We start from the raw sequence: 22,445 nt of genomic DNA, 5'->3' as shown, positions 1-22,445 counted from the left end.
TCGATTTATGCACGTTGCAAAAGCAATAAAATCCCAGCATTCATGCGCTTACATTCATTTGCCTCTGAAGAGTGGCTGAGGCTGTTACAGCTGCTTTACCAGACAATCCTATTCAGTCCTGTCAATCAAACTCTCCCACACGGGGAAAGAGTCCATTTTGTGTAAGTCTGTTAATATGTAGCTTACATGCAAGCCTCACACATGTGCACAATAATGCACAGTCATGCATGTGGCATAATGTAAAACTACAAAAATATGTTTGTATTTATATATTTAGTAATGCTGCCACAATATTTTATATAAAATTGAACCGTTCGATATGATCTCTACGAATCAATAAGAATATGGTTATTTTTTTGGTTTTTCATAAAAAAATTATTTTGCATTTATCCTTTACCCACATAGCAAAATATCACTGCTTTTGCCTGGCCTACATGACACAGTGAATTACAGTACATGACTTGACTAAGTCTGGCTTTCAGACAAGGGTCAAACATGGACCAATAACTGGTCCCAAACTGGCCCATGTTTGACCATTGTCTGAAAGCCAGACTTGGTGTGTCACGACTGCAATGAAATTGATAAACCCATGAAGAATTGCTCTTTAGGTGCACTATGGGTGTGCTTTCTCTCAAAGCGACCTGGGATGCATTTCCGAAAACCATCGTTACCTAACTAAGGTTGCAAGTTCCGTCATTAGAAACATATTTACTTGGTTTGCCGTTTCCCAAATCTGTTGTTCCAACGAACATTTGCAAACCGCATGACAAATTTGTACGCTTACAACTACACCTCTAGAGCTGTAGTTAGAAGCATAGTTCCTGGTTGGGTTCTATTCCCTGTTATCCCCATGCTGTCAAAAATGCAGGGTTTCACACAATTCATTTATGTTGTCCCAAAACAAATCTATTAAGTTAACTTAACACTTTTAACAAATTGATGTGGATTGAACATAAAAAATTAAGTTGTCCCCAACGAAATCTCAAGAATTGTGTCGATTCAGTTTATTTTTTTAATACGTTACCCCCATTATACCCTATTCATTTAGAACATTCTAACATTGAAACATTAATTAACATTAAAACATTAAGTCATCTCTCTTAGGTGTAATTTGCTGTCAAAGTATTTTTACAGTTTAGTTTTAGATATCTTCATATTGAAATAAGTAGGATTTATTTTTTCATTTCTTAATAAACTGTAAATTAGGCCTACAACCAATAATCAATTATATGACTTATATAGGCTATGAGATTAGAAAATGTGTTAGCTTAGTGATTATATATAAATATTCTCAATAACATTTATAAAGGAAACATATATATTTCATATATGTATTTTTTAGATTTTACCTGGGATTTTTTTTTTAAATGCGTGTAAAACAATATAATTTTGACCAAAATGTAGGCATTTTCTCTAAAGATATCCTATCTTATTAAAAAATGACATCATTTGTAAAAAATAATTTGCATAATAAAATATATCTAATGCAGGTTAAATGTAGGTCAGTTATTTTGCAAAATCTGGATTGTTTCCCGGATTAAAATGAAGGCCACACAGGTAGATGGAAATGACTTTGTGTATTAAAATATTTCTTTACTCGAAAAATAATTTAAATGTATTTTAAATGTGGGTCAAACTTACGTGGCCCACATATAAATTTTGAACATCTGGGCCAAATACTACATTTGACATCAGGCTCATGTCTTGTGTGCCACCTTAAAGATGGTGCCACTTCTGCCAAACCTGGCCAAGTTGCTGCATGCCAGTGCCAAAATGAATGCCTGCTGTGCCAGCTTCTATCCCAAATGCTGGGATAGAAATTTTTGCTACCTGGGTAATTACTCTCTGAACTGTCTTTGTACATGTTAGAATGCATGTCCATGTGCTGAAACATGAGTAAATGTCCCACCAGTGAGCCCTAAAGTAGGAGATCCTTTCACATAAAAATAAAAGTTAAGTAAGCCGATGTCAGAGCTTGAGTGTACATTGGATTTGCGCGGGAAATCTGAGAAATGCCTCATCTGAACAGCTGACGACGCGCAAATTAAGTCCTGCTTCTCAACAGTAAGACTCAGTTATGACTAGGCCCACATGGATTCTGCACATGCTGAAATCTGCAGATTTCCACAGATTTTTAGCCCATTACTGAGTCGATTTATTTACTTGTGTAAATGTGTGTAAATTTATATATATTCAGTTTTTAAATTAATTTAAGTAATATTATTGACTAGTAAGTTAATATTTATATGATTTATTTACAATACAGTTTGGAAAATAATATCTTCTGTCTTTTAGTAGATATACTATATGATAGATCTAATTGGATTTGCACTGTAAACATTAAACAAAAGCTAAATATTAGATTTTTAGTTAAGATACTCGTAAAATCATTCCGGATAAATCCACAGATTCGTAATAAAATTCTGAGCAGAAATAGCAAAGAATGTCTGCAGATTCTGTCTGGCCCCATGACCAATAATTATATTCATCTGTTCTACTTAATGAGCATTCAATCGGTTATGCCATGGAATGTAAACATTCGGGAAATTGTGTTTGTGAAATTTTCTTACAGTGCTGCATCTGTGCCGTGTCATAAAGTAAAAACATATCTAATCATATCACACACTAATCAAACAACAAAAGATCTTGACTGAAAAGCTAGCTCAGTAATGGTTAAGCTTTATTTAATTTATTCTGTTCATATTATATACAGTATGCAGTGTTATTTGATTATATTTTTTAGTTTATGTAACTAAAATTTACTGTTAGATACCTGAAAATCTCTTTATTTTAGTATTGTCTTTGCCATATTGTATTCATTTTGTATATTTTGCTTAGAGTTTTTTTTTTTTTTAACTAAACATATCATATACTAAACTGCATGGTAACCATGTCCTAAAACCGAAAACCAAAAAAAGTGTGAGAAGTCTGTATTGTTGCACCCCTAATATTTAGGCAGTTACAGCACAACTTCCTAAAACGCCAATTTGTCAAAGTTCAATTTCATACTCAGAACTGCTTGCCTCTGTATATTTCTCACAGGCCCTTGTGGCACTTCACGCTTAAGCACAAACGCTAGACGCTGCACATACAGGAAAGAGAGGAAATTACTTTTTCCAAGTTATACCCTCTGGAGAGACATATCCATTGAACCATCAGACACGAGCGGTTTCCACAAATGAGCTATATCACGGCCTATCCTGCAATAAGAGGCCTCTTATTTCAGCAAGTATAGCGTGAAAATGAACAGAACAGAACAGAATATAATGGGCCTAGGGCGAACACCTCGCTATATATATGGAGTCAATCAAATGTTACAGCTGTTTTATTTTATGCTTATGAATACAAGACATGTGCATAAACCCAAGCTAGTATAAAATGTCCATCCGATATCTGGATTAGGCAGAAAGATTTAAATCAGCTGTTCTCAGAACTGGTACTCTTGGAACAGTTGTGTGCCATATAAAAATAATATGGTGCCATGGTGTATTTTAAAGTACAGGGTGGGCCATTTATATAGATACACCTTAATAAACTTACTGGCAATTTCAAAAGAAAAACAATGGTATGCTTGGTAACCTTATTCTTTCATGAGTTATTTACAAGCCTGTGCCACAAACAGGACGTTATTATCACCAACCATTCACATTTTTTTTAAGGTGTATCCATATAAATAGTTCACCCTGTACAGTAGTATTACAGTCTGATCACTGTCCCATGGTATCACCACAGTAAGTACTCTTTGCATGGTACTGCATGTTTTGTATAAAAAAAAAATCCTAAATTGCACAAGCATGGTATTTTAAGACTTTTCAAAAGACTTTACCATGGTACTTCCAAAATACTTTTTTGGAAAGTATTATATATTACTAGTACTGGGTTGGACCCCCTTTTGCTTTCAGAACTGCCTTAATACTTTGTGGCATAGATTCAACAAGTTACTGAGATTAATAATGAGATTTTGGTCCATATTAACATGATAGCAACACGCAGTAACTGCAGATTTGTTGGCTGCACATCCATGATGTGAATCTCCCATTCCACCACATCCCAAAGGTGCTCTATTGGATTGAGATCTGGTGACTGTGGAGGTTGAGTACAGTGAACTCATTGTCATGTTCAAAAAACCAGCCTGAGATGATTCACGCTTTATGACATGATGCATTATGCTGCTGGAAGTAGCCATCAGAAGATGGCTACACTGTGGTCATAAAGGGATGGACATGGTCAGCAACAATACCCAGGTAGGCTGTGGCGTTGACACGATGCTCAATTGGTACTAATGGGCAGAAAGTGTGCCAAGAAAAAATCCCCACATTATTAAACCACCACCACCAGCTTGAAACGTTGAAACAATGCAGGATGGATCTTTGCTTTCATGCTGTTGACACCAAATTCTGACCATACTATACAAATGTCATAGCAGAAATTGAGATACATCAGACTAGGCAATGTTTTTCCAATCTTCTATTGTCCAATTTTGGTAAGCCTGTGCCAATGTAGCCTCAGTTTTATGCTTTCAGCTGACAGGAGTGGCACCCGGTGTGGTCTTTTGCTGCTGTAGCCCATCCGCTTCAAGGTTGGACGTGTTGTGTGTTCAGAGATGCTTTTCTGTATACCTCGGTTGTAACAAGTGGTTTTCTGAGTTACTGTTGCATTTCTATCAGCTCAAACCAGTTCGGCTATTCTCCTCTGACCTCTGGCAATAACAAGGCACTTGCACCCACAGAACTGCTGATCACTGGATATTCTTTCTTTTTCGAACCATTGACATTTGGACCATAGTCATAAACCCTAGAGATGGTTGTGCATCCCAGTGCATCAGCAATTTCTGAAATACCCAAACCAGCCTGTCTAACAACAACAACCATGCCACTTTCAACCATGCTCGATTTGAATTGCAGCAGATTAAGTTGCTGCCATGTAATTGGTTGATTAGAAATTTGTGCTGAGGCTGATAAATGTGTATGTGTGTGTGTGTGTGTGTGTGTATATATATATATATATAGTGCTGTTGCATCACAAGAAGGTCGCTAGGTCGCTGGTTCGAAGATTGCATGTTCTCCCTGCATTCGCATGGGTTTCCTCGGGGTGCTCCGGTTTCCCCCACAGTCCAAAGACATGCAGTACAGGTGAATTGGGTAGGCTAAATTGTCTGTAGTGTGTATGTGTGGATGTTTCCCAGAGATGGCAGCTGGAAGGGCATCCGCTGCGTAAATACATGCCTAATAAATAAAAAACCTAATAAATAAAATATCAAACTATATAATCATGTTTTTATTGAATTATACTAATATTTTACCATGGCACCACCACAAGAATTACTCTTTTTACTTTACATTTAACTTTAATTACTTTAGATTTATTTTGTGACTTTTATATTTAAACCTCAAAACCAGTCATTATGTCAATTCTTTTTAATAGATATTTATTCATTACGTTCCAATGAAGTATGGTTTGTTAGGATAGGACAATATTTGGTCGAAATACAACTATTTAAATATCTGGAATCAGCAGGTTCAAAAAAATCTGAATACTAAGAAAATCATCCTTAATTTTAAATCTTTAAATAGTGCTTAGCAATGCATGTTACTAATCAAAAATTGAGTTTTGATATTTGGCATAAAATAGAAATCATCCATTTTGACATATACACTGTATTTTTGTATATCGTCAAAAATATATCTGGGCAGCATAAGAAAATTTCATAGTTCAGGTTCACAATTGTCAATGTTCAGCACTAGTCATGGGAAATGTTCCATAAATTACAGATTTGCTAAAAAAGAGACTTACTGAGCTCATCGAAATGCGTCTCGATGCCATCAGAGCCGGTGACAGAGCAGATGAGCCGAGCCTTCAGGAAGGTGCTCCACTTGTTCACCAGACAGCAGTGTCCTCCATCATCATTCTGCAGAGGAAATGAGCTCATGTCAGACACAAACACTCACTGTCAGACACAAAGTTTGATTTGACGAACACCTCGACAGCCTGTATCTGTGAAATGAAGACATTGCTTTACATCAGTATCAAGGCTATTTCTGTGGGTTTGCATTAACTGGCTGTGACTGGGTTGTAAACATTGGCTTTGAGCACTGCTCAGCCCCATCTGCTGTGGACGACAGCCAAATTCAATAATGAGACGCAGCGATGCCCAGTGACCAGCCGCCAGCAGCTACCCACACATTACAAACATGCTTCTTTGATTCACATTAAAACAGCAAAAAATAACCAAGAAACAAGCGGTTGCTCATGTAGGAGGCATTGGACAATGACGGAACCCGAGGACATGGAGGATGTGTCAATCAGCAATTCAGTCCTGTTGTGGACATTATAGCTTCATTTTCAGCATAGGAGCACCTAATGTTTAAAAAACAAATCTGTAATGAGCTAATGAGAACAATGAATACGAATACCATTTACCCACCCTGAAGTCATTACAAACTAAATGACTTTCTTCTGTGAAATATAAACTAAGTTTGTTTGAGCTCAAAAAACGATGGAAAAGTGGCATTAAAAGTCCGCAAGACTATATTCAGATCTTCTAGGCCCTGTCTACACTTACACGTTTTAGTTTTAAAACGGCATTGTAGAACGAAAACGATCCATGTCCACACTGGTGTTTTACCTCGCGTTTCAGCATACAGCTGAATAAATACACATCACATGACCACACACAAACACAATCTGTCATGCGCTGTAGCGTATGCGCACATCTGAGCTCCAGGCAGAGCTTTGAGCACACCTCCCCAGGTGAGAGCAGAGCACGTTGGACAGTTCACCAAGGATGTGCCGCTGGATCTCATCCCACTATATTTGTTATATGCGCTATTTAATTCATCTCGTCTATATCTAACGATTTTTCGGTCTTTTGAATCTATTACCTTTTCTCAAGTAACGTGTTTTGATTGAGCCTAAAGATAAGTTAATATATTAATTTAACCACGTACACCGATTTTGCACATTTGACTGATTGCTTGTCTTTATTCCAGATAATGTATAAACTTAATGTACGTTATACTTTTATCATGGCCATTATTGATGATTAAAACTGATATTCAGCAAAAGAGACGGTACGTTTTGTATTTTCAATGAAAATGAAAGGAGGAATCCCCCATCCAAACTGACATGGAGCAGCAGCGTTTTAAAACCAGCGTTTTCAAAATGCTTCATTTTCGGGGCTCGAAAGTTCTGGGGTAGTGTTGACAGAAGGCGTAACCGTAGCAAAACTGCATTTTAAATTAAAACTAAAATGTATTAGTGTAAAAGGGGCCTTAAAGACATACGTGATATATATGATAACTTTGTGTAAGGAACAGATTTACTGTAAATGCAAGGAAATCTCTTTTGTGTGTAAGTAGAATGAAGTCGAACCTGAATCAAGTAGAAGCACTGCCTAGTTTTGTGAATGAACCATTCTTTTCAATAATTCAGCTCACTAAAACAGTACAATTGATTCATACTTTAAACAGTTGTCAAGTTCAGTGCATCATTAATCATTTAGATGCAGCTTTTAAAAACTATACATAAACTACATATTAAAACTTACATATATTAGATATACCAAACAGCCCCAGTGGCCACCTTGGTCTCAAAAATACATCAAATGACATCAAATTGAAATTTAACATTGGCATAAAAAACAAGCCGAAAAATCGATTACAGGACAGTCGTTTGACATTAAGGTAGTCAATAAACATTAAATCAATTTTTATATTTTGCCATGTTATTTTGTTGTCATTTTGACATTAAGGTGTCCGCTGGTAGAGAATCACAGAACAAACTAAATTTAAACATAATCTGACCAAAATAAAGGTCATTTGGAGTTCGGTTCATGAGTTTGAAGCAGTTTCCCAAAGCAAACTTTAAAGAAAAATTCCCTCCAGCGGATAAACACATGTAAACTATTGGTCCTTTGTGATTATGTACACATTGCTCTGTGTCGCTGCCTTCTTTGATGTCAAATCTAATTGAAAGTAACACTGGCAATGTTTTTCCATGTTCAATACCAAAAAGCTGCTTCCAGTAAAGCAACTTACTCTATAAACAGTGGAGAGAATGATTACTGATACAAAAATAGAGTTATTATTTCAAGTTATCACATATTGTGGCAATATAACACTTTGTGCTGGACACTTTTATGATGTTTATAGTTCATTTTAAAGCCTGAAAGAAAACTGCAAGTCCTCATTCTTTTGCAATTTTCCTTATCATGAAAAAAATCATGCATATTTGGAGCAACATGAAATCAATTAAAAGAAGCAATCTACTATGTGTAGTTCGTTTGTACTAGAATATAAGACGAAGATTTAAAAAAATCTCACCAGGCAAATTCTGCCAATCCTAGATTGAGCCATGGGAGTCTGACCCATCTCAGAGGCCTTCTCACGGAAGAAGAAATACAGCTTGTCGTCATTCTTTTCTGCACTATCAGGGATGAGCTGAGCATGGACAAATGTTGGATCTGAAAGAGACAGACAAAAAAGAGGGAAGGAAAAAAAAGCAGGAAAGGAGATTAATCACAGTTGGAGCAAAAAAGGCTAAGAGAAAAAAGCAAAGCAAATGGATGATATTAAATAACACTGAAACTAATGTGAAGCGTTAGCCTATATTCTTATTTACTACACTGGATGGTCACTACACTGCGGGGAGTCTCAAAGCATATGTGTGAAGTCTGTGATGTTATCTAGTGGACACTCATGCAAAAAGCAAGACTAAAGCACAGAATCAAGAGTCAAGGAGTCACACGCAATACAAAAGCAAATCATGTCTTAAAATGTTTTAAGTGTAATAACATGTCTCACCAAATCAAGTGTTTGCAAAAGAAAAATGAAATTTATTGCATATTACACTGTCTTTAGCAAGCTGTGGTGGTGAATTTGACAAAACTTAAAATGTAATGTTATTAACAGATCTGGGGTGTTGCGAATGAAGATGTATACAACATTTGTGTCTGGTTCTCGAATCTGACTGGCTGATAGCCATGCAATATTCCACAATATCAAAAGTTCTGTATTAACTTCTGTATTATTCCACCCACACAGAGTAGCAGCAGATAAACTAACTACAGTTTGACAATTATTGCAGCTGTTGAACAACTTAATGTACTTTTGAAGCTTTTTTTAGGCGAGGATGTAGTTGTTTGATTACAACTATGCAGTTTATTTATTTATTTTATTATTTATTATGCAGTTCCTCATACAAAAGGGTTTTTAGACTCTTTTTGTTTGATTTTATTTTTTATTTATATGATTATGTGACAAACTGTTGTATAAATGCAATATCACACTTGTAGCAGTGCGATATGGTTGAATATCGTCACTAGGGTTGGGTATTGTTAAGGTTTTAACGGTATTTTTATTGATACCACTTATCGGTTTGGTACTTTAACAATACTTTTTGTAGTGTTTGTTTTTTTATGAAAAAAAAAACAAACTAGTTGAACAGAGTTAACAACACATTATTTTATTGTTATGTTTTTAATATAAAATAAAATGAAAGCAATAATTCTACATCAAATAAATCTTTTTTTTTTTTTTGTAAAAGAATGTATAATGGTTTAAAGGAAAATGACTCTCAGGTTTTAACAATTGCCTTTTCTGGCAGAAGTTGGGATCTTTCTTGGTTTACTGTGCTCCCTGTAGTTGAAAATACTCTTTTTGAGTTGCAAAATGCAGTTAAATGAGATAATGTTTAGTATTTTTTATTAACGCATTCACATAAATGAGTTAACAGAGTTTTGGAAGTTAACTGTGTTTTTATTACAGTTTTGGAGCATCTTGCAATGTAAAAATAAGCAGTTTTTAAATATTTTTTTTATAAGCATTGTTTATTATTAGGCTTTTCATGGGCTATATTTGTAAATACAGCTGATGTAAAAGTATTTTTAATTTTTAATATTTATTTTGGCTTCTGCAAAAAAATACTGATTTCATTGTAACAGAATGTGTGTTTATTTAACTATTAATTTTACACTAATTTAGGTGATTGACTGCTTGCATGACGATATGGATGATTAACATTACCGTTAGTAGCTAGGCAGTCAAAAACCTTTCATTACTTTTCATTGCAGTTAATGCACTTTTGAAGATATTTTCACTTAGCTAGATTGTTTGCGTTTCCACTTATACAAGAAATAGACTTGTTGCAACGGACATTGCCACTTTCCATTCGGGAAATACAACTCAATTGGTTCACTCCGCAAGCTTACGAGATATATGTGTGTGTGAGTCTGTGCCGCGAGCCATGTGTGTGCGCTTAGCGCGAGTCTCCGCCGAGTGCCTGTGCACAGCAAGAACTGTGAAGCCTTTTATACTTGACGTGCTCACCGGGAACACAAGCATTTCGCATGTGAGATTGCTAACTTTGCAGACGAATATAAAATTTTGCAAATTAAAAAAGGTTGGTCAGTTAAATTGTGCTACTGTTAGTAATGTTTATTCAGCAATAATTCTCCAGTACTGATAGCAGAACCGTTAACGTCAGAGCTTATCGATACTTCTGTCTTTTATATTGTAGCACCGATACCGATAAAGTACCGAGTTTTGGTACGCATCCCTAATCATCACTGGTGGGACACTAAGGCACTTGGCCTGCAGCCTTGTGTTAACGCACGCCTCCCACCAGTGCCAATATACAGCCATATCACACTGCTACTCATGTAATATTGCTAATGTGTATAGAGGGCATAAATATTAAACAATTACTTGTTTTTTTTAATTAAATTAAATTAAATTAACTTAACTACAAACACTAAACATTGGAATTTTTACAGTAATAATACTGTCAGGGATTAAGCACAGCTAAGCAAGCAGTTGCTTGAGGGAAATGGTTTTTGCAGAAGTGAATGAAATATGATGTTAGTAAGACAAGGGGTCTGTGCCGAATATTCATTTCTGGCAGTTTTACAACTAAACAAAGACATTTGTCTTGGTAGTGTGCCACGGTTCAAACATTTTGGGCATACCGTGGAGCCAGCGGGAGTTATACTGGTCGGTCCTCATTGCCGTGTGTTTGCCCAACGTGCGAAAGATGGCAGAGTCTGTTCCCATAAAATCGATGTAGACGCCGGCATAAAGCTGGCCATCTGCCAAAACAGAGTGAGCATAAGGGAGATAAGGAGAGATAGAGAGATAAACTTGACAAAATGAGCCCATCCATGTCTGAAACAAAAGACAGGATGCTTTGTAAATATATATTTTTTAAGAATGGAGGAGACGTATAATGGTAATAAGAGGTTCGTACTTATCAAAGCTGAGACGCTGTTGAGTTTGGGGTCGTAGGGGCATTTTCCTTTCCCAGAATCTACTTTACCAGGCTCCAGTCGGAAAATGTATTCCTGGAAGGGGGGAAGAGCATGAAAGCTTCATTAATGAGAGCATAACAGATCATGATATTGATTCTCAGCTTACCTAAACACTTTAAGTTTCCAGTGATTAAGAGTGTGTGAAGGTGTAAGTCAGGAAGTGAAATGCATACAGGTTCACTGGGATAAATGGAGAGAAAAACTAGTTGAGGTAGCAATAGAAATTTAAAGGGGACCTATTATGCAAAAATCACTTTAATAAGAGGTCTAAGCACAGTTGTGTGGCAACAGTGTGTGAATGTAGCCAGCCTCTAATGGTAAAAATTAAATAATTCATTTTTTTATAACCACATTTTATAAAAACAATCTGCAGAAACACTTTGATTGATATTCTCCCTTTGAACATCATCAGAGGGCGAAAGCCCTATCCATTAGTAAAGATCTCTCCCTCATTAGCATAAACAGCCCTGATTATAAATGTCTAGTTTTAGGGTGCACAAATGAACACTTTAGTTACCATAGACAGCATTCTTCTGGGACACTTATTTTGCCTTTTTAAGTTTTTCAACGAGATAAAGTTATTCCTGTTTTGAATCTGCCACTATGTTGTGTTTGTAGCTCCGCCCTCTTTTGAAAAGAGCACAACCTCATTTGAATTTAAAGTGACAGTCACCAAAACAGCACAATTTGGATTAAAGCCTAAAAGTAGCAGACTTAAAGAGTCATCAAATATTATTTGTGCCTTATTTTTAGCTGAAACTTCACATACACATTCTAGGGACATCAGAGACATATTTTAGATCTTGTAAAAGGGGCATAATAGGTCCCATTCAATGTATTTCAGCAACCTTTTTGTTTTTAAAGTTTGGGTCTTATATATTGACTAATGCCAACACTGATGATATTTCACAAAAGACACCTGATGTAAATCTGCCCAGAGGAAAGAAATAAATGCCATAATCCAATATTTGCAACATTCTTAGTAGCTTCCAATGAAAATGGACAGTTTGCCACAACCAAACTACAGTATGATGTATGATGTATGATGATCATACAGTATGATGACAGTATGATCTTAATGAGGCATTAAGAAATTACCCATAATGCACATTTCTGAGCAAAAAAAAACAGGTATTCTAAAGGTTTGTCCTTTTATTGTGCGCTATAGAAATGTAAGGAATTATTATTATTATTGTTACATTGTACGGCATGATGTCCTGTTTCTAGTTCATTAAGATATTTTGGTCTATGATGAGTTCATAACTTTTACCCAGACTGCACCAGAGTTCATCTGGAAATGGACTGAGACCCATCTTTTCAAGAGTTCGGAATGCACTGATATCTTTTTTTTTTTGTGGAACCGATCCAATCCCGATTCACACTTTATTTGAGTAAACCAGAATAATAAAGCAATCACACCAGAGTTTGTTTTAGTCAAACCAAACATGCTAAGTATAAATGAAACATAAAACAGTCTATTTGTTTTTTTTGGGTTAGTGACAAACATCTTCAATTCTAGTATTTGGGAAAATGTGATTTCTTTTTGCCAAAGGTCCACTCCATGCTGTTTGCATGCCAGTCAAAAATAAAGCTTGGTGTGTTGTTCCAAATGTGTACAGCTACAAGTAGAAACATCAAAGATGACTGAATTGCCCCTTAACTAAAATAAGCACATCTAAAGAGTCCACACTTATCTGAATATATTAGCAATTCAGCATATTCAAGTCTCAACAAAGAACTTGTTTTGGATAGTTCACAAAAATCGTTTGGAACCTTTCTACTTTCTAAGCTCTTCACGCACACCACAATAAAAGGCAGTGATAAATTTAGTGCTGACTAACCACTTTTCGAGCTTGATGGAGTGTGGGTGTGGGAGTAATCACTGCACGTTCTGCTAGATTTCTGCACCAAAGGCAGGCTTTGGACAAGTGGAGACAAACTTGAGAAAGACAAACTCTAAAGACAACAGTTCCTCTGCCGCTTCTCTCAACGCCTTCAGCAGCTGAGAAAACCAGCTGTTGAAAATCCAAACACTGTGAGAACAGAACCTGTCCTTACACTTTTAAGGAAAAACCACACACAATTATATTATAACTTATAGAGCATCTGGTCTTAACTCTTATATTATGGCCTTGGCACTGACATACATTTTTATCAATCTAATCAAAGTAGATGACACTAAATAAAGGTCTAAACAGGGTCTAAAACGCTTTGAGCTTGTTGACGTTCTAATGTATCCAGAGGTAGATAAAAACACATTTGATCAGACAGTTTTTATAAAGTCAACACTTGTGATTGAATGAGTTCAAACAGTCACAATAGGCTGTGATCAATTTGGTATGCGTGATAAAAAAAGCACACAGATAAAAAGAATTCATATTTTGCGGTTTTGTACACAAATACACTGATTATGACAGAATTTATGGCCATGGTTAACTGCAAAAGAATACAAATAAAAAAATAGTGGTTGCGCTAAATTAGTAAGCTTCATTTTGACTTACATATCATTAAAAAAAAAAAAATAGCTTTAATGAAACTTACAAAAATTAAGATGGGTTAACTTTTTAAAAAGTTACAGTTAATGAACATAACATGTTGTCATGACTTAAATAGTATATTTTTTTACAATATGCAGCAGGCTTAAGTTAACCTAGACTTCAATTTAAAAATCTTGTGATATTTTTTTTCTGGTCAAGAACCCAAATGCAGAGTTTTATTAATCTGTGGTCCATCAAAATACAGTTTACAGTTATGATTTTCATGCATTCAATCGACATGACTAAATGCTGCTCCACAGTCAAGCTAGTAATAATAATGGACATATTAAATGTGAGGTTTGCAACTATTCAGTTTATTTTTTTACTTTTTACAATTTACAGACACTGTATAGGCATGCATTTTATCTGCTGATATATGAATTTTGCTGTGAATCGATCTTCTTGCAGTTGCTACTGTAATGCTAGTGAATCACAAACACAAACACTTTATGTTTGAGCTGTAAACCTACACTGGTCTCATGGTTCGGTTCGGTTACAATTATCTTGCCATCGATTCGGTTCAATTCGATATCTCGGTGCATCACGGTGCATTGACGATGCTTTCCATACAGTTTTATTTTGGGGTGGGGTGGGGGTCTATAACAAGCCGTCTGTATTAACACACACACACATAGACACACAGCCCCAAGCAAGCAACAGCGACACACAACATTACGCTCTCTCATTCGCATACACACACACACGCATGCTTGCTCGCTCGGGAGCGATATTGTTAGACCGCCCGATCCCGTTCAAATTACACAGGAGTTACCGATCACTCCCGCGATTTAATCTGAAATTTATTTAAATTATTATTTTATAAATTATTTATTTATAATGCAGACTTCTATCCAGAAGTATCACTTTTAACAGCCGAGGGGAGAGGAAAAGTCACGTCAGCATGTCAAATGGGCCACAGTGAGAGAGAGAGAGAGAGAGAGAGAGAGAGAGAAATTGAGTTTACTTTCATTCTCTAAATCGCAGAGAAATAGGGGCTTTTGCTGTAAGTGTCAGTGAAAGTCCAGCAAACACACATGCAGTGAAATTGTGCACAGTTTCTGTGTTTTTAAGTAGGCTAGTTTGAGCGTTGTAAATACTTGTGCTTGCCTCCCTCGCTATAGTAAGCTACGGCGACATATCGCATATGAGATAATTGACGTCAGTACATAATAACCGGTTATGACTATTACTAAACCGATACCGAATTGTCCGCATCTGCATCGCAGTGCACCGAAGAAACAATTAATTTTGCCACCCCTACTGTATATTTTATTCTTTTAGCCCTAAACCCAACCCTTACAGGAAACAATCTGCATTTTTACATTTTAAAATACTCAAATCAGTGTGATTTATGAGCGTTTTTTTTTCTAGGGGATAAAAAAGGGGATTTTTCTAGGGGATTTTTTATAGGGAAAAATTTGCCACTAGGTTGCGTAAAAGCTTTCTGCCATTGGCCATCAGACTGGTTAACTCTTAAAGGGTCACTATGTATTTATCTATGTTTTGTTTTTGTAATTTAAAACTTGTTTGCACTATTGTGATTTGCACTGAAGATCCACTTGACGATAAGGACTGTTAGCGGCTATGCATATGATTTTCTTAAAATATATTTTTGTTCTATTATACTATTTATTGTTTAGGGTTATTTTTTTTGGAACTGGGGAGCCAATGCTACAAAATTAGGTTCTGTTTATACGTACATGTGACTGACAATAACGTACGTGACTGAATTTACAAGTATTGTGGTAAAGTGCACGCACACAAACATTTGCAATATAAAAACCATAGCCATAATTCTAACATACCCATAGGAGTAAGAAAAATTTGAAGTTTGAAAAGTTGAAAAAAGAATCTAAATCCTTTGTCCCACCTTGGGTGCATATGGTTCTGGTGAGGCACTAGGGTCAGCAGCTCGACTGGTTCGGCCTCCTGCACGAGGCATCTGATCTTGCAGAAAACCCTATAAAACAAGGTGTGTACCTCAATAAAAGACCCGTTTCTATGAATTCAGTTAGGACCCAAGAGAGCGTCCCAGGCTATGCTCCAAGGAAAAGGTTGAGATGCAAAAAAGATGGCTGCAGTTTGTGTCAAGAAACCACAGAAAGAAGTTGTGTTCAAAGCATGCACATGCTGAAAAACCTTTTTAGCACATTAAAATTCCCTTTTCATGCATATAATAGAAACAGACATGCATGTCAGAAAAAAAAAAAAAAACATGAAAGTAAAGAAACATATTAGGTTTCAAAACCTGAGACCACCATTGAAAATGTTTTTTTTTGTTCATATGATTTTTCATTGCTTTTTCACATTTTATTTTTAATCTACTTTTGATATTTTAAGGACAGAAAAAATACGGTTTGCACCCTGGCGCATATACTAACAGGGTTGTGCTTATTTTCTAAATGAGTTATGGGTGTGTTTTGAGCATAATATGCATTAAATCAGAGTCTCATCTCCCTTTTCTTTTAAGAGTCAGTTGCGTCGTGCCATGGCACATTTTACTATTTACATAGCGGATTCTGTAAGTGGAAAAACTGAATGCTTCACTTGCAAGAAATCATTTAAACAAACGATCTGTGCAATGGTAAAGAACGAGCCTCCTCCATTCGGCCTCTTGACTTTCTCTTTCTCTTTACTTTTACTCCTTTACTTTCGTGGATAAGGAAACAATAAGGAAAATTTGTTTCAAAACTATTTCTAAATTCAGTTCTAAATTCCAGCAAACAAATAAATGAACAATAATAACGTAGTGCGTTATATACAACTGAGTATACAACAGTATATCCAAACACACGTCCTATTCTTAAGCCCATGGTGATGCATACATCTCCAAAACCTGACAGGGTACATGCAAATTGTCATGAATGAACTGAAAAAAGCCCCCCGACATGAAGAAGGCATGCAGACAGTGTTTTTTATATTTATGTAGAAAATAATAATTTTTGTAACATTTTAATCCTTAATTTTTTCATATGTAAATATATTTGTGTATTGCTGTGCATTCTGTGTGTATTAAGCAATGTGTAGGTGTTTGGATCCACATAGGTGCACAATTAACGTGCTCTGCGCTGGACTTTAGACCAGCTTATAGTTGGTCAGTTATGCAGTCCATTTCAGTTCCTCAAAATAGCAACGCGCTTAACACATCTCTACTTTAGACCAGTATGCCCAGGAGTCCACAAAGTAGCGCGAATGGATTTGCTACTAAACAATGTGGTGCAAAACGTAAAAATTAGGGTTGCGCTTGTCTAAAAATAGCAACAAATCATACTAAACACGTCTTGCGCCATATTGTGCCAGGTGTATGACAGTGCCCACTGAGTTACAGAGAGATTTTATTTTAAATCATATAACATTTTCTTCAGTGATCTCAACATTTGATATATTAAAACGTCTAAATGATGTTCTCCTGGACAGTGCTTAATGATGGGACGTGGTCATGGGAAAGAAGGGAGGTGAAATTGGGACTGTGTTTAAATGTAATTACCCTCCTAAACACTAGGAAGAGTAACAGAGTTAAAAAGACATACAGGTGGCAAAGATTATCCTGTTTGTTCCAGGGTGGGGAAACATTCCTCTCTAATGACATAATACCTTTTGACTAAGGTAGCCAACAGCTTGATCCCCTGACCTGCAAGTGGTAGCAGGTGACCTGTGAATGATGGTTTACCTGTGCCCTTTGGCCTCTGTCCACATAGGTGCAGATGGGGTTGTAAGCTCCCGTCCCGCACACATACAGGTGAGTCCGGTTCCACGGCTCGATTAGACGGATGAAATTACCACATTCGCCCTGTTGACACAGAACAGAGAGAGATTAGCAGAGCTGTCATGTTCAAATAATGATGCTTCCAGATGGATTCTGACTACCGACAGGCTCATGTTGGGAAAATGACTTTAGAAATGCTGGTGCTCAGTATGGATGCATATTATAATTCTAATAAAAAAAAAACATTAATTTAACTTAATATGCTAATTGAAATTGCTAATTAATATTAACTTAGTTAAAATTAATTTATTTTAAGGTGGTTCATTCTGCTGTGGTGACCCCTGAAAAACAAGGCACTAAGCTGATAGAAAATTAATAAAATAATACATTTATTTTACATGTTTTAATGAAATTATGTTTTTAAATTTACATACTTTTTAATATTCACTCATTCATTTTCTTGTCGGCTTAGTCCCTTTATTATTCCGGGGTCGCCACAGCGGAATGAACCGCCAACTTTTTTGCAAGTTTTTTACGCAGCGGATGCCCTTCCAGCCGCAACCCATCTCTGGAAAATACTTTTTGATATTATTTAAAATATTTTAAAATGTTATGGCCAAATTTTTGCATTTTTAGTACAGTTTTCATGCCCAAATTGTCTTTAAAAATTGTCTTTTTGCTGCATTTTCAATATTGAAAACATTTAATATGCTGCTTAATATTTTTGCTGTGATTTTTTTTCCCCATAAAATATTTGTATTCTTTTTTTTCCCATAAAACATTTTGCATAAAATGCCCAATTTGCACCACATGGTGTCTAGTCGCATCTTTGCATTGACTTCACATGTAAATCACTCCTGCTTCATCCATGTCTGTTTACTGCACAGGCCCCCCTCCTTCCATGTAATGTAATGAAATGATTATGAGGGCGCAGGTGACACGTCATTTTTTGAGAGACACTCAAATACATCACTTGCGCTGCAAATGCAACATCTATAAGTGACTTAAAACAATTAATTGCAAACTGAAATGAATATAATTTGATTATATGGTTTGGAATTGGATGTTTTATGAGATTGTTTACATTTTTGTGATTATTTGGCGTTTAATTTTAATCAGGATTGCAAAAATTCATGACTATTGTTGACTGCGTTGGATTCAGCAATCACAAATTTGCAGAAAACTAGGGGGTCTGTTATTATTTTAAATGCATTTATTCTCACGTTTGATCGGTTTAATGCGACTTTGCTGAATTAATCTATTAATTTCCTAAAGAAATAGTCCCCCTACCTTCACTAGTTTCTTTCTTCTCTTGAACACAAAAGAAAATATTCAAGAATGTTGGAAACCTGTAACTACAGATTTCCAAAAATACTATTCAATGTACTGTATCTTCCTTTGTGTTCAAATTAACAAACAATAATTGGTTTGGAACAAGTGAAACTATCTCGTTAAAAAAAATCATATTAACACATTATTTTGATTGGTGTTTGTTGCACATAAGAAAAAATCAAGTAATTAAGTGTCCAGTTTCTGCTTTGTGAAATCTTACATTGATGTCTTTCCCTGAGAGTACACATTCAGTCCTTTTCTGTGGAGCTACAGGCCAGTGAATCTGAGGAAAAACACAAAGATAAACAAATGTGGGTCATACTCATCCAGTGACTGCATTTACTACCAATTTTACTATGGCCAAGCCTTGTTTATAGTTGTGTTTGTTACAGTTGAGTAACTGATAAATCTTACTATAAGGGGCTCTTTGTTGATGTCATTCAGGTCTAGAGACAGAATGTAATCCTTGCTGCCCACATACATGCGATCATGATCCTCGTCCATGCGGAGGATTCTGTAGTCCGTCGAGTTCAGCAGGAAGGCAAAGTGATGGGCTGTTCCAGTAGACTTCAGCTCTAAAAAAGAAAAAAAGAAAAAAAAAAGTTAGATAAATAATAATTAAATGACAAAAATATTAGCATTAAAATGTAATTACAATTTGTTTGTAAGGTTTACAATTGTGCTACTCCCTGACCCAATGATAGCAATTTTTGGTTGGTCAGATTTTCTGGAAACTCAGAACTCAGAAACTCAATTGAAATGTACAGTTACCTGTTCAGTATGGCATTCTCATTGCTAAGAAAGTTATACTTTGTTTCTGGAAGAAAAATGTTAGGCCTCTCTTTTCTGATGGCTTCTTGGACTTACACATCATTTGGAAAGAATTTAGGCTGATTTATACTTTCGACTGGCGCCACATCGAGGACGTCATATCATTAATATTATTGAATATTTTTAAACTAATTATTTTTGTTATTTATTTAAATGATTATATAAAGATTTTTATAACCATTCAAGATTTTTTTAAATCAAACTTTGATGCATCACTTGCTTTTGTTCATATCTCAGACCTACTATACCTACCTACTAAAGTTTATTAAAATATCAATGACAACAGAAAACGATTTGCTCTACAAATATATATATTATTATTATAGCAAGAATAAAAGCAAAAAAGGTACAGTTACTAAAAAATACAGAAGTTTTTTATAGATTTGGCCCGCTCTACATTTCATACATTACTGTCTGGCTAGTTTGTGTCCTCTACTTATATGCTAAAAAGGCAATAATGGTCCAACATTTCTGACCATTATCACCAATAAAGACTAGAAAAACAGGGCATCAGTATATTGTAAACTGATAGGTTCAAATATTCTTTTCCAGTTATCAAATAAGTCATTGTGTTGCTTCATTTTATTTTTGTAAACATTAAATTGTTTTAAAATTCTGAATTGTAATATATACATCAGTGTAAATATTCTGCAATAGTGTGTTAACAATTGGGTCTGGATCTCCACTTTTGCCATGACCTCTCCTTTGGTGTTAACAAACTTATCCCTTAAGTTTTTCTAAACTTTTTACCAAAATTTTCTTCCTTTCCTACGGCTGCTGCAATTTCTAGCCAAGAATTATTGTCCATCTGGTTAAATGATCACGCATAGACAGACCATAAAGATGTCTGTACAGACGTACCTATTTCAGACAAAATCTCTTTAAAGTGGTTCATATTTAATGAAAGACGGCACTGCATGCACTGTTCGCTTGAGTCTCAAAACAATTTGTGCGCTCCGCCTGCCGAAAGCATGCCGCGTGCACCTAAAGCGAACCTCTGCAAACTCCACGATGACGTCACATTCATAGCATGCACTCAAGCAAACTAGTAAACACGTCAAATATAAACCCGGCTTTAACTTTAGTATATGCCACCTCTGGAAACAGTTTTTTTTTCTTTACATCTATTGCAGTGCCTTTTTTGTAAGTCATGTCTTGTATTTCACCATCTTCCCTGGTTTCATGCTTTATTTTAAATTTTGCACAGATAATTGTTACATGATGGGTCTGTAAAAACTATAATAACAAGTATTTTAAAAAGTTTTCACATCTCCCACTGGACAAATAAACAGTTAACCACTCCCTAAACTCATGCTATTGGCTGAGCCAATGTTTCTGTAATTGAGTTATTTGTGCTTGAATTGCACAACTTTAAAAAGCACTCAGTCCACATGGGTCTCACCCATAATGCTTAGCTTAGGAGGCCAAATCTTATCTATTAGGCCACCAGGGAAGTTTTGTTAAGTGTTTTATTGCTCCTTAGTTTTATTCAGTTCAGTAGTTCTTGAATTCATACAGAACAATTGGACTTGTCAGTGCAATAAGTAAAACACAACTGTAGGATTATGAACGCTGAAAAATAATAATGAAAACAAAACAACAGAAACTGCTTGAATGTCTACAGTATCAGCACCTCAGAAGATTTATCAAGTATAATAAGCCTTCTATTAGATGCACATCCACTCTCCCAATCCACAAACTCTAAAAAGACTGAATATCAATCCAAATACTATAGGCACAGCCAAGTCACAGTAGTTCCTCAACAAAACAGCTTCTGTACAGCTCTATGGATATGACCAGGATGCAATTCTCTGCTGAGCTGGCTGAAGGCTTTCCTTGAGGTTCAATCCCCTGGCTGCATTCCTGCCTCTTTTGTTATTATTATTGTTATAGCTCTGTTTTTATAGGGTGGATTTCTTGGGGATCTTTGGCTCCCAGACAGTTCTCTTGGGGCCTACAGAAGTCTTATATTTAAATGCAACTACCAATGCTGGGGTGTCCCGCTTTGTTTTTTCTACCCCAACAAGCTCTGTTTCCTTTGTTGGAAATTGAGTATTTGGTCTATAGGAGACATCCATACATTGACAGCGATATTGGATATTTAACTGTGCATGTTCATTTCCTCTGTTTTTAGTATTTAGTTTAGGTCTACTCTGCTGTAATGTGATGCTCATTTTGCATTCTGCATTAGCACAAACAATTTTGCAAGTAAAAAAACAAAAAACTACAAGACACTTTTTGTCTCAATTGTAAAAATATATTTTGATTGATGAATTTCAAACATTGTTTACATGAAAAAATAAATCAAGCTATAGGGTTGATGTGCACATTCATGTTTTTGCAAACCTACACTACTGGTACAAGTAAAATGGTAACACTTTACAATAAGGTTCATTAGTTAATGCATTTACTAACATGAACTAATCATGAACAACACTTGTACAGCCTTTATTAATCATAATTGAACATTTACTAATGCATTATTAACATCCAAGTTCGTGCTTGTTAACATCAGTTAATGCACTGTGAGTTAACATGAACTAACAATGAACAACTGTATTTTCATCAACTAATGTTTACTAACATGAATAAATACTGTAGTAAATGTATTGTTCATTGTTTGTTCATGTAAGTAAATGCATTAATTCAAAAATTATTGTAAAGTGTGACCAATAAAATTGTTTGTTTGTAAATTATTTTTAAATCGGCTTTGGATATTGGTCATGGGGACATAAAG

The 22,445-nt window shown here is 35.6% G+C and overlaps 1 protein-coding gene across 3 annotated transcripts in view; it reads right to left on the bottom strand.

Moving 5' to 3' along the window:
* Window positions 1–22,445, bottom strand: part of sema3fa (sema domain, immunoglobulin domain (Ig), short basic domain, secreted, (semaphorin) 3Fa) — a 96,894-nt gene that overhangs the window by 13,925 nt on the left and 60,524 nt on the right. For 2 of the 3 annotated variants that reach the window (XM_005166039.5, NM_001014822.1), the window contains 8 exon segments: window positions 19,292–19,452; window positions 19,098–19,160; window positions 17,510–17,629; window positions 15,710–15,799; window positions 11,242–11,335; window positions 10,964–11,083; window positions 8,322–8,461; window positions 5,794–5,908 (listed from right to left, as the gene is read on the bottom strand). In XM_005166039.5, the coding sequence (XP_005166096.1) occupies window positions 5,794–5,908; window positions 8,322–8,461; window positions 10,964–11,083; window positions 11,242–11,335; window positions 15,710–15,799; window positions 17,510–17,629; window positions 19,098–19,160; window positions 19,292–19,452 (903 nt within the window). 3 annotated transcript variants of the gene reach the window in all.

Source organism: Danio rerio, chromosome 6 (assembly GCF_049306965.1).
Source record: "Danio rerio strain Tuebingen ecotype United States chromosome 6, GRCz12tu, whole genome shotgun sequence".
NCBI lineage: Eukaryota > Metazoa > Chordata > Actinopteri > Cypriniformes > Danionidae > Danio > Danio rerio.
Note: the sequence above shows the minus strand (reverse complement) of the source record. Positions and strands in the feature narration are given on the sequence as shown.